We start from the raw sequence: 13,936 nt of genomic DNA on the forward strand, positions 1-13,936 counted from the left end.
GCTGCCTCAGTTTTGCAATTAATTGCAAAGTCCCTATTTGCCATGCAAATGAACTGAATCCCCCCAAAACATTTCCACTGCATTTCAGCCCTGCCACAAAAGCACCAGCTGACATCATGTCAGTGATTCTCTCATTAACACAGGTGTGAGTGTTGACGAGGTCAAGGCTGGAGATCACTCTGTCATGCTGATTGAGTTCGAATAACAGACTGGAAGTTTCAAAAGGAGGGTGGTGCTTGGAATCATTGTTCTTCCTCTGACAACCATGGTTACCTGCAAGAAAACACGTGCCGTCATCATTGCTTTGCACAAAAAGGGCTTCACACGCAAGGATATTGCTGCCAGTAAGATTGCACCTAAATCAACTATTTATCGGATCATCAAGAACTTCAAGGAGAGCTGTTCAATTGTGGTGAAGAAGGCTTCAGGTCTCCCAAGAAAGTCCAGCAAGCGCCAGGACCGTCTCCTAAAGTTGATTCAGCTGTGGGATCGGGGCACCACCAGTACAGAGCTTGCTCAGGAATGGCAGCAGGCAGGTGTGAGTGCATCTGCACGCACAGTGAGGCGAAGACTTTTGGAGGATGGCCTGGTGCCAAGAAGGGCAGCAAAGAAGCCACTTCTCTCCAGGAAAAACATCAGGGACACACTGATATTCTGGTACAGGGATTGGACTGCTGAGGACTGGGGTAAAGTCATTTTCTCTGATGAATCCCCTTTCAGATTGTTTGGGGCATCCGGAATAAAGCTTGTCCGGAGAAGACAAGGTGAACGCTACCATCAGTCCTGTGTCATGCCAACAGTAAAGCATCCTGAGACCATTCATGTGTGGGGTTGCTTCTCAGCCAAGGGAGTGGGCTTACTCACAATTTTGCCTAAGAACACAGCCATGAATAAAGAATGGTACCAACACATCCTCCGAGAGCAACTTCTCCCAACCATCCAGGAACAGTTTGGTGACGAACAATGCCTTTTCCAGCATGATGGAGCACCTTGCCAAAAGGCAAAAGTGATAACTAAGTGGCTTGGGGAACAAAATATCAATATTTTGTGTCCATGGCCAGGAAACTCCCCAGACCTTAATCCCATTGAGAACTTGTGGTCAATCCTTAAGGGGTGGGTGGACAAACAAAACCCACAAATTCTGACAAACTCCAAGCATTGATTATGCAAGAATGGGCTGCCATCAGTCAGGATGTGGCCCAGAAGTTAATTGACAGCGTGCCAGGGCGGATTGCAAAGGTCTTGAAAAAGAAGGGTCAACACTGCAAATATTGAGTCTTTGCATCAACTTCATGTGTCAGGGTTTACTGGGAGTGGTGGGTGGGAGCCAGGCGCAGCAAGCAGAGGGTTCGGTGAAATGTAATGATTTATTCTCCAGCACAAACGGTCACGCCAAATACAGGGCACATAACACAACCAACAGAGTAACAAAATAATCCCGCACAAACCTAAGCGGGCCTAACAGGTTTAAGTAGACAAAAATCAAGAAACACAAAAAGGAACAGGTGCAACTAATAAAACTAAACGAACAGAAAAGGAAAAAGGGATCGGTGGCGGCTAGCAGACCGGCGACGACGACCGCCGAGCACCGACCGAACAGGCAGGGAAGTCGTGACATCATGTAATTGTCAATAAAAGCCTTTTACACTTATGAAATGCTTGTAATTATACTTCACTATTACATAGTAACATCTGACAAAAATATCTGAAGACACCGAAGCAGGAAACTTTGTAAATTAAAACTTGTGTCATTCTCAAAACGTTTGGCCACGATTGTATATATAGACATAACTGTTTATGTTTACTGGCTAGGTTTTCTGAGTGAGATCTGTCTGAGCAGTCCAGAGTCTAAATCAGACATTAGACTGTATGGAGCCTGAGGGAGACCCTGGAGTCATGAGTAGGAGGTGAGTCAGAGAGAGGGGGAGTCTGATGTGGAAGGTGATCAGAATGGCTGTGTTTTTATTGCCGTTTACCTTGCCTTCTAAGTGGTTGAGTGGACCTTATCACATACCAGGAAAATGCCCCCTACACCATAACAGAGCCGCCATAACCCTCATTTACTCAAGTGTTTCCATTATTTTGGCAGTTTTCTGTATTTCACTGTTGATGAATGTGTTTAGTTTCATCTGCTTTCACTTTAAGACAACACAGAAGATGATGTGATGATATCACGACAGATAACTATCATTTATATGAATTGCAGAGCCAAGCGGGGGAGAATGGAGTCTCCTGCTCCTAGCTGTCTCTCTATGAATAGTGCCAGGTCAATGGAGCAACCATATGGTTTTAAAAGAGAACCCTTGACCCCTGATTTGAGGTGAGTGTTGAAATTGGTAGCTTAAAAAAAAACAAAAAAACACTTTCTCTCTCTCTTTCTCTCTCTTTCTCAGTGCCAGTCTGCTGACTGAGGATCAGTTCAGATGTTCTGTGTGTTCAGAGGTGCTGAGGGACCCGGTCTCCATTCCCTGTGGACACAGTTACTGCAGGCAGTGCATCAGCACATACTGGGTCCAGCCCGGCCCTGCAGGAGACTATGTGTGCTATGTGTGTCTCCAGTGCAGTAAGAGATCCAGAGACCGGCCAGTGCTCTGCACTAACACAGCCTTGGCCAGGTTGCTCCAGCAGGCAGGCTTCAGTCCTGCCCTTCCTGCTCTGGGCTATGCTGGGCCTGGGGACGTGGCCTGTGATATCTGCTCTGGACAGAAGCTCAGAGCGGTGAAGTCCTGTCTGACCTGCACTGTCTCCTACTGTGAGAGCCACGTCAGGCAGCATTACACTGTCCCAGCACTGCAGAGACACACCCTGGCTGATGTCACTGGAGACGGGGGACACAAAGGTCACCAAGGCAACACTGGACAGACAGAGAGGATCAAAGAGGTGCTGTCATTAACAATACACTATGTGAAATGACTAAAAACACTTATCTACAAGCACTTCTAACACTATTAGAATGAGATGAACTCAACTGTGAATGTATTATATTAGCTGAACTGTGTGTTTCATGTTTTCTCTTAAGGAGGAGACTATGGAGACTGAGGAGGAGGAGAGGGAAGGTGTCTCTAAAAAGATGACAGAAGTTAAAGAGGAGGAAGAAGATTCTGATGAGGGACTTTCTGATCTGAAGAAGAACCCTAAAACTAAAACTCTTGTCTCTGACGTGAAGAACATCTCTAAGTTCTACTCAGACTTGCAGCAGGAGAACTCTAATCTTAAACATGTTGTTCGTGAACTCAGTAAAAAGAATGCTGTGTTAAAACAAGAGGCAACATTTGAGAAAGAACTGGTGGACATCAGAACTGCTGCTCTGAATAAGATCACAGCTCATCTCATCTCAGACCCACAGCAACAGAGAGAGGCTGAGCATGTGAGAAGAAACCTGAAGAATATGATCATGGACTATGGTTAGTATGACAATAATGACTCCTTAAAGTGACGGTCTAGATTTTTGTAAGGTAGTAGCAGGTTATTAGATAGTATTGTTAACAGGTTCTTATGAATGATAGTTCAACACTCATGGTGTTATGAATGGTTTCATAATGATTTGTCTTAAGTATACCCTATTCAAGTAAAGTGTTACCTTTTATATTTTAGATCTTGAAACAATCAGAAAATAATTTTGACAGTTAGACTCAACAGTCCTGTATGTTACTCTTCAGTTAGACTCAACAGTCCTGTATGTTACTCTTCAGTTAGACTCAACAGTCCTGTATGCTACTCTTCAGTTAGACTCAACAGTCCTGTATGCTACTCTTCAGTTAGACTCAACAGTCCTGTATGTTACTCTTCAGTTAGACTCAACAGTCCTGTATGTTACTCTTCAGTTCAGTTAGACTCAACAGTCCTGTATGTTACTCTTCAGTTAGACTCAACAGTCCTGTATGTTACTCTTCAGTTAGACTCAACAGTCCTGTATGTTACTCTTCAGTTAGACTCAACAGTCCTGTATGTTACTCTTCAGTTAGACTCAACAGTCCTGTATGTTACTCTTCAGTTAGACTCAACAGTCCTGTATGTTACTCTTCAGTTAGACTCAACAGTCCTGTATGTTACTCTTCAGTTAGACTCAACAGTCCTGTATGTTACTCTTCAGTTAGACTCAACAGTCCTGTATGTTACTCTTCAGTTAGACTCAACAGTCCTGTATGTTACTCTTCAGTTAGACTCAACAGTCCTGTATGCTACTCTTCAGTTAGACTCAACAGTCCTGTATGTTACTCTTCAGTTAGACTCAACAGTCCTGTATGTTACTCTTCAGTTAGACTCAACAGTCCTGTATGTTACTCTTCAGTTAGACTCAACAGTCCTGTATGTTACTCTTCAGTTAGACTCAACAGTCCTGTATGCTACTCTTCAGTTAGACTCAACAGTCCTGTATATTACTCTTCAGTTCAGTTAGACTCAACAGTCCTGTATGTTACTCTTCAATTAGACTCAACAGTCCTGTATGCTACTCTTCAGTTAGACTCAACAGTCCTGTATGTTACTCTTCAGTTAGACTCAACAGTCCTGTATGCTACTCTTCAGTTCAGTTAGACTCAACAGTCCTGTATGTTACTCTTCAGTTCAGTTAGACTCAACAGTCCTGTATGTTACTCTTCAGTTAGACTCAACAGTCCTGTATGTTACTCTTCAGTTAGACTCAACAGTCCTGTATGTTACTCTTCAGTTAGACTCAACAGTCCTGTATGTTACTCTTCAGTTAGACTCAACAGTCCTGTATGTTACTCTTCAGTTAGACTCAGCAGTCCTGTATGTTACTCTTCAGTTAGACTCAACAGTCCTGTATGTTACTCTTCAGTAAGACTCAACAGTCCTGTATGTTAACTCCATCTAGGGTGCCTAATGAATACACTATTACAATAGTTTAGATGTCAGACCATTCACAAAATTGCCATATGTCAGAGAATAATGTATTATACAGTAAAATGCGTTTTCCCAGATGTATGTTCTATCTCCACTGATATTTTCTAATTCTAATAAAGTGTGTGTTTCTCTCCACAGTGGATGTGACTCTTGATCCTGATACAGCACATCCCAAACTCATCCTGTCTGAAGACAGGAAACAAGTTAGATGTGGAGATGTATGGCAGGATCTCCCTGACAACCCAGAGAGGTTTGATATCTCTGTCTGTGTCGTGGGAAAGGAGAGTTTCTCCTCAGGGAGATTCTACTATGAGGTGCAGGTGAAGGGGAAGACTGGCTGGTGTTTAGGAGTGGCCACGAAGTCCATCAACCTGAAGGGGACGATTTACCTGAATCCTGAGGATGGATACTGGACTGTGATGCTGAGGAATGGACAGTACTGGGCTGGCGCTGTCCCCACTGTCCCCATCTTCCTTAGAGAGGGGGTCCAGAAGGTGGGGGTGTTTGTGGATTATGAGGAAGGTCGGGTCTCCTTCTATAATGTAGAGGCCAGGTCTTATATCCACTCTTTTACTGGCTGTACCTTCACTGAGAAACTCTATCCATTCTTCAGCCCTGGTAATAATTACACAGGTCAAAACACAACCCCACTGGTCATCACTCCTGTAGATGTCACTGATTGACTGGTTTATACCAAACATAGAAATACTGTTAACATAACTGATAATGTAATAGTGACCAAATAATGTAATAATTCATTGTAATGTAATACATATTATATAAATCAGCAGATAATGTATTCACTTTTTACATTTATAATACAATAACTTTTCCTGATAATGTAATCATTCAATTACAGTTATTAATGCAGAACTAAGTTATTTTGTGGATAAGGTTAAATAAATGAAGTGTTAACATAGTAAACCCCAGTTTGCCAGTGCTGGTAATCTTCCTCATAACCTGTCCATCTATCTCTGTGGACCATATCCTCTTAGTGGACGAGATCCACTCTTCTTCCTGATATAACAGGACATTGGGAAGAATGAAAACAACAGTCCAATAAATACAACAGGAATCCCAGGTCTGTATGAACTGTCATATGTTCAGTAAACCCCTGAAGTTACATTATTACATGACTTACTACAATCATTCAATACTGTCCTGCATGATTATGTTTCTTACTATATCTTAGTTGAATACTTTTTTGGGCTGTTGAACTAGAAGGAGAGCTTGCAATGAATCATGTCATTGCACTGTGTTACACTACGCTGTATCCTGTGCATATGACAGTAAACATTGATTTGAATGAGCAGTCAGTTCAGCATCAGTAACGTACAGGTAACTGCCAAAATGGAAGAATCACCAACATAAAGTGATTTAGTAGGGCCTTGTGCCACCACGAGCCAGAACAGCTTCAATGCATCTTGGCATAGATTCTACAAGTGTCTGAAACTCTACTGGAGGGATGCGACATCATTCTTCCACAAGAAATTCCATCATTTTATGTTTTATTGATGGTGATGAAAAATGCTGTCTCAGGTGCTGCTCCAGAATCTCTCATTAGTGTTCAATTGTGATGAGATCTGGTGACTGAGACGGCCATGGTATCTGGTTTACATCGTTTTCATGCTCATCAAACCATTCAGTGACCAAACCACTCAGTGACCAAACCACTCAGTGACCAAACCACTCAGTGACCAAACCACTCAGTGACCAAACCATTCAGTGACCAAACCACTCAGTGACCAAACCATTTAGTGACCAAACCACTCAGTGACCAAACCATTCAGTGACCAAACCACTCAGTGACCAAACCACTCAGTGACCAAACCACTCAATGACCAAACCATTCAGTGACCAAACCACTCAGTGACCAAACCATTCAGTGACCAAACCACTCAGTGACCAAACCATTCAGTGACCAAACCATTCATTGACCAAACCATTCAGTGACCAAACCATTCAGTGACCAAACCATTCAGTGACCAAACCACTCAGTGACCAAACCATTCAGTGACCAAACCACTCAGTGACCAAACCACTCAGTGACCAAACCATTCAGTGACCAAACCATTCAGTGACCAAACCATTCAGTGACCAAACCACTCAGTGACCAAACCATTCAGTGACCAAACCACTCAGTGACCAAACCACTCAGTGACCAAACCATTCAGTGACCAAACCATTCAGTGACCAAACCATTCAGTGACCACTCGTGCTCTGTGGATGGGGGCATTGTCATCCTATGGGTCATAGCCATGGTAGCCAAAATAATGTCCCGCCCAGCATTTTTATACATGACCCTAAGCATGATGGGCTGTTAATTGCTTAATTAACTCAGGAACCTCATCTGTGTGAACGTACAGTAACTGCTTTCAATATTCTTTGTATCCCACATTTACTCAGGTGTTTCCATTATTTTGGCAGTTACCTGCAGTGCTTGACTTGGGCAGGAGTTCACCTGAGCTGAGTACCGGCACCTCAAATGCTCTATTTGAGCTCCTGTACCTCTTATAGAATATTAGCTCCAAAGTATTGTGGAGTTCCTGCACCTAAATATAAACAGTACCGGCACCAAAAATTAGTACCGGCACCTATTTCAGTCCAAGTCGAGGTTTTCTATGTCAATGTACAGCCACAAGGTGGTGTTGTTTCCCTACAGTCCATTAAGTGCATAATGTACTTAATGCTTACCGGAGCAACGTTGTAGTAATGTTGTTATGTAGCTTTGAGAATGCAGATGAGGATAACATTTCACATCCTCAAGTCAGCCTTCAATTAAAACCCTTATTGGAAGAGTGTTTTTCAAGCAAGATTTAAGAGATTGCCATTTGGTTTCTGCACACACACACACACACACCTAGAACCAGTTGGGTTCATGCTGGACTTAGCAGTCTGGGCTGTTAGCATCATTGATTAGCCACCTAGAGTTTTCTTATCTTAGAATCATCCCAGCGCATCGATCTCCAGCCTCCAGAGAGAGATCAACTACTGAGTAGAGGTGGATGGAAGCTGAGGGGAGGGTTACCTACTCAACCACCACATTCATAGTGTGCTGTCTAAAGGAGGATGTATTATATTGGAGAGAGAGGTCTGGTTTTGATGTTGATATTTACACTTGTAAACTGAATATGCATTTCCTAATAAAGTTGTTTTGAATTTAATTGACTCTCATCTCACCTCCTCTCTCCTGCTTCCTCTCTCCTCCCTCTCTTCTTCTCCTTACTCTATACCTTTCTTCTCTCAGCCTATCCCCTCTCTTCCCTCCCTCCTTTCTCTAAAGGCACTGTCGCTGATAGAGTGGGTGTCTGTTTAGCCTAGTGATGACTCAGACTCAGTGCCCTCTATGGGAAAGTCACTGTTGTTAACACAACTGTAGAGAGACATGAGAAAGTCACTGTTGTTAACACAACTGTAGAGAGACATGAGAAAGTCACTGTTGTTAACACAACTGTAGAGAGACATGAGAAAGTCACTGTTGTTAACACAACTGTAGAGAGACATGAGAAAGTCACTGTTGTTAACACAACTGTAGAGAGACATGAGAAAGTCACTGTTGTTAACACAACTGTAGAGAGTCATGAGAAAGTCACTGTTGTTAACACAACTGTAGAGAGACATGAGAAAGTCACTGTTGTTAACACGACTGTAGAGAGACATGAGAAAGTCACTGTTGTTAACACAACTGTAGAGAGACATGAGAAAGTCACTGTTGTTAACACAACTGTAGAGAGACATGAGAAAGTCACTGTTGTTAACACGACTGAGAGACATGAGAAAGTCACTGACATGTAGAAGACATGAGAAAGTCACTGTTGTTAACACAACTGTAGAGAGACATGAGAAAGTCACTGTTGTTAACACAACTGTAGAGAGACATGAGAAAGTCACTGTTGTTAACACAACTGTAGAGAGACATGAGAAAGTCACTGTTGTTAACACAACTGTAGAGAGACATGAGAAAGTCACTGTTGTTAACACAACTGTAGAGAGACATGAGAAAGTCACTGTTGTTAACACAACTGTAGAGAGACATGAGAAAGTCACTGTTGTTAACACAACTGTAGAGAGACATGAGAAAGTCACTGTTGTTAACACAACTGTAGAGAGACATGAGAAAGTCACTGAACACAACTGTAAAGAGACATGAGAAAGTCACTGTTGTTAACACAACTGTAGAGAGACATGAGAAAGTCACTGTTGTTAACACAACTGTAGAGAGACATGAGAAAGTCACTGTTGTTAACACAACTGTAGAGAGACATGAGAAAGTCACTGTTGTTAACACAACTGTAGAGAGACATGAGAAAGTCACTGTTGTTAACACAACTGTAGAGAGACATGAGAAAGTCACTGTTGTTAACACAACTGTAGAGAGACATGAGAAAGTCACTGTTGTTAACACAACTGTAGAGAGACATGAGAAAGTCACTGTTGTTAACACAACTGTACATGACTGTTAGAGAGACATGAGAAAGTCACAACTGTAGAGAGACATGAGAAAGTCACTGTTGTTAACACAACTGTAGAGAGACATGAGAAAGTCACTGTTGTTAACACAACTGTAGAGAGACATGAGAAAGTCACTGTTGTTAACACAACTGTAGAGAGACATGAGAAAGTCACTGTTGTTAACACAACTGTAGAGAGACATGAGAAAGTCACTGTTAACACAACTGTAGAGAGAGACATGAGAAAGTCACTGTTGTTAACACAACTGTAGAGAGAGAGATGAGAAAGTCACTGTTGTTAACACAACTGTAGAGAGAGACATGAGAAAGTCACTGTTGTTAACACAACTGTAGAGAGAGACATGAGAAAGTCACTGTTGTTAACACAACTGTAGAGAGAGACATGAGAAAGTCACTGTTAACACAACTGTAGAGAGAGACATGAGAAAGTCACTGTTGTTAACACAACTGTAGAGAGAGAGATGAGAAAGTCACTGTTGTTAACACAACTGTAGAGAGAGACATGAGAAAGTCACTGTTGTTAACACAACTGTAGAGAGAGACATGAGAAAGTCACTGTTAACACAACTGTAGAGAGACATTAGAAAGAAGCTTAGATTAGGAGATAATGACACTAATCAAACTGAAAGAAACTCAACTGCTCAATATTCTCTCATCAACTAATATAAACTCTCCAGTCGTGCATCATTCCACGTCAGTGTGTGGTTACAGAAGTATTTGGTGTCCAGGGAGGGGCTGTTTGTTACTGTTTCTTTTCTCTTCTGTAACACAGAACAGCTGCTCTTCTGTTAAATAGTTGTAGTCACTAGTTGTCACTAGGTGGCCTGGCCATGCAGGAAGAACAGAAGTGACATCAGACTTGTTGATGTACTTCAGCTAGTTGTTCTTTGTGAAGCGTTAGCTTTATAGTCCAGGGGTCAGCGGTTAGGATAAAAAGGTAAGAGTTGGACTCATAATTCAACCTTATTGGAGGAGAAGATCCATGGTCACTCCACTCAGATCTTCTTGTCCAATGTGTTTTGAGAAGGAGGTGAGCAGAGAGGATAAAAATGAATTGAGAAAGAGTCTTGGGGTTAGCTTATTTAAAAGGCCATTTGCTGTTAGATAGCATCATCATCTGTTCCTCCAAGCACGTCTCCATAGTAACGACTCACAGAACAGCTGAGCTCCGTCAGATAAACACTTCCAAATCCTGACAGCATTGGCTGACACCGCTGACCTGCCGGCCAGTCACGAGTGGGGCTTCTTATGATACACCCGATGGGAACGTTTTGATGTAGGAAAATGTCAGCAAATGAACCTGTGTATTTTCTGTTTAAATACATCACTTCAATTTAACAGGTTTTGCATTTGATTTCCACTTCTTCACCTTTGTCACCTGGAGACCACAGTGAGGTTTGTTGTCTTTGTCACCTGGAGACCACAGTGAGGTTTGTTGTCTTTGTCACCTGGAGACCACAGTGAGGTTTGTTGTCTTTGTCACCTGGAGACCACAGTGAGGTTTGTTATCTTTGTCACCTGGAGACCACAGCGAGGTTTGTTGTCTTTGTCACCTGGAGACCACAGCGAGGTATGTTATCTTTGTCACCTGGATACCACAGTGAGGTTTGTTATCTTTGTCACCTGGATACCACAGTGAGGTTTGTTGTCTTTGTCACCTGGATACCACAGCGAGGATTGTTGTCTTTGTCACCTGGAGACCACAGTGAGGTTTGTTGTCTTTGTCACCTGGAGACCACAGTGAGGTTTGTTATCTTTGTCACCTGGAGACCACAGCGAGGTTTGTTGTCTTTGTCACCTGGATACCACAGTGAGGTTTGTTATCTTTGTCACCTGGATACCACAGTGAGGTTTGTTGTCTTTGTCACCTGGATACCACAGCGAGGTTTGTTGTCTTTGTCACCTGGAGACCACAGTGAGGTTTGTTGTCTTTGTCACCTGGAGACCACAGCGAGGTTTGTTGTCTTTGTCACCTGGAGACCACAGCGAGGTTTGTTGTCTTTGTCACCTGGAGACCACAGTGAGGTTTGTTATCTTTGTCACCTGGAGACCACAGTGAGGTTTGTTGTCTTTGTCACCTGGAGACCACAGTGAGGTTTGTTATCTTTGTCACCTGGATACCACAGTGAGGTTTGTTATCTTTGTCACCTGGATACCACAGTGAGGTTTGTTATCTTTGTCACCTGGATACCACAGTGAGGTTTGTTGTCTTTGTCACCTGGAGACCACAGTGAGGTTTGTTGTCTTTGTCACCTGGAGACCACAGCGAGGTTTGTTGTCTTTGTCACCTGGAGACCACAGCGAGGTTTGTTGTCTTTGTCACCTGGAGACCACAGTGAGGTTTGTTATCTTTGTGACCTGGAGACCACAGTGAGGTTTGTTGTCTTTGTCACCTGGAAACCACAGTGAGTTTTGTTGTCTTTGTCACCTGGAGACCACAGTGAGGTTTGTTGTCTTTGTCACCTGGAGACCACAGTGAGGTTTGTTATCTTTGTCACCTGGAGACCACAGTGAGGTTTGTTGTCTTTGTCACCTGGAAACCACAGTGAGGTTTGTTGTCTTTGTCACCTGGAAACCACAGTGAGGTTTGTTGTCTTTGTCTATGTGATTATATTTGTCTACATGATGTGAATGTCACTTCTTTGCCTGCGTGTGTGTACGTGCGTGTGCTTATACATTTGTGTGTGTGTGTATGCAGTGTGTGTCTGTTTGTGACGTTAATTGTCACCTCTCTGTGAATGGTCTGTCACCCCAGTATAGAACATTGTCATCTCCTATCAACATCAGGGAGAGGGGAGGAGGAGGAGGAGGAGGAATACAGGAGGGAGAGGGGAGGAGGAGGAGGTGGAATACAGGAGGGAGAGGGGAGGGGGAGGAGGAGGAATACAGGAGGGAGAGGGGAGGAGGAGGAGGAGGAATACAGGAGGGAGAGGGGAGGAGGAGGAGGAATACAGGAGGGAGAGGGGAGGAGGAGGAGGAATGCAGGATGGAGAGGGGAGGAGGAGGAATACAGGAGGGAGAGGGGAGGAGGAGGAGGAATACAGGAGGGAGAGGGGAGGAGGAGGAGGAATACAGGAGGGAGAGGGGAGGAGGAGGAGGAGGAGGAATACAGGAGGGAGAGGGGAGGAGGAGGAATACAGGAGGGAGAGGGGAGGAGGAGGAATACAGGAGGGAGAGGGGAGGAGGTGGAGGAGGAATACAGGAGGGTGAGGGGAGGAGGAGGAGGAGGAATACAGGAGGGAGAGGGAAGGAGGAGGAGGAGGAATACAGGAGGGAGAGGGGAGGAGGAGGAGGAGGAATACAGGAGGGTAAGGGGAGGAGGAGGAGGAGGAATACAGGAGGGTAAGGGGAGTTAGAGGGAGAGAGACACACTGCCGGGAAAAAGTATTCTCCCCCTTTCTGATGTTCTCTATTTTTGCATATTTTTGATACTGAATGTTATCAGATCTTCAACCAAAACCTAATATTATATAAAGGGAACCTGTATTTACAAATAACACAACAATTTTATACTTATTTTATTTATTTAATTTAACAAAGCAACACCCAATTCCCCCATGTGAAAAAATTATTGCCCCCTTACACTTATAACTGTTTTTTCCCCCTTACACTCAATAACTGTTTTCCCCCTTACACTCAATAACTGTTTTTCCCCCTTACACTCAATAACTGTTTTTCCCCCTTACACTCAATAACTGTTTTCCCCCTTACACTCAATAACTGTTTTTCCCCCTTACACTCAATAACTGTTTCCCCCTTACACTCAATAACTGTTTTCCCCCTTACACTCAATAACTGTTTTCCCCCTTACACTCAATAACTGTTTTCCCCCTTACACTCAATAACTGTTTTTCCCCCTTACACTCAATAACTGTTTCCCCCTTACACTCAATAACTGTTTTCCCCCTTACACTCAATAACTGTTTTCCCCCTTACACTCAATAACTGTTTTCCCCCTTACACTCAATAACTGTTTTTCCCCCTTACACTCAATAACTGTTTTTCCCCCTTACACTCAATAACTGTTTCCCCCTTACACTCAATAACTGTTTTTCCCCTTACACTCAATAACTGTTTTTCCCCCTTACACTCAATAACTGTTTTCCCCCCTTACACTCAATAACTGTTTTCCCCCTTACACTCAATAACTGTTTTCCCCCCTTACACTCAATAACTGGTGTTGCCACTTTTAGCTGCAATGACTGCAACCAAACGCTTCCTGTAGTTGTTGATCAGCCTCTCACAAACCTGCGGAGGAATTCTGGCCCACTCTTACATGAAGAACTGCTTTAACAAGCAAGAACTGCCATTTCAAGTCCTGCCACAACATCTCCATTTGGATTAGGTCTAGACTTTGACTAGGCCATTCTAAAACATCAAATGTGTTGCTTTTTAACAATTTTTATGTAGACTTGATTGTGTGTTTTGGATCATTATCTTGCTACATGACCCAGCTGTAGTTCAGTTTCAGCTCACATGTGGATGGCCTGACATTCTCCTGTGGAATTATCTGATACAGAGCAGAATTCATGGTTCTTTCTATTAAGGCAAGTCATCCAGGTCCTGAGGCAGCAAAGCATCCCCAAACCATCACACTA

At 43.2% G+C, this 13,936-nt stretch overlaps 1 protein-coding gene across 2 annotated transcripts in view; it reads left to right on the forward strand.

Moving 5' to 3' along the window:
- LOC124017815 (E3 ubiquitin-protein ligase TRIM21-like) overlaps positions 1-8,030 on the forward strand; it is a 9,051-nt gene extending 1,021 nt beyond the window's left edge. The window contains exons 2-6 of one of the 2 annotated variants that reach the window (XM_046333026.1): positions 1,813-1,907; positions 2,207-2,320; positions 2,394-2,880; positions 3,020-3,404; positions 5,005-8,030. In XM_046333026.1, coding sequence (XP_046188982.1) covers positions 1,870-1,907; positions 2,207-2,320; positions 2,394-2,880; positions 3,020-3,404; positions 5,005-5,549 — 1,569 coding nt within the window. In that variant the 5' untranslated portion in view covers positions 1,813-1,869 and the 3' untranslated portion in view covers positions 5,550-8,030. Of the gene's footprint in view, positions 1-1,309; positions 1,908-2,206; positions 2,321-2,393; positions 2,881-3,019; positions 3,405-5,004 lie in introns of those variants that run through there. The other variant, XM_046333027.1, reaches the window with a different exon arrangement.
- Positions 8,031-13,936: the final 5,906 nt, after the last annotated feature.

The sequence above is a fragment of the Oncorhynchus gorbuscha genome, unplaced genomic scaffold (genome assembly GCF_021184085.1).
Source record: "Oncorhynchus gorbuscha isolate QuinsamMale2020 ecotype Even-year unplaced genomic scaffold, OgorEven_v1.0 Un_scaffold_333, whole genome shotgun sequence".
NCBI classification, from domain to species: domain Eukaryota; kingdom Metazoa; phylum Chordata; class Actinopteri; order Salmoniformes; family Salmonidae; genus Oncorhynchus; species Oncorhynchus gorbuscha.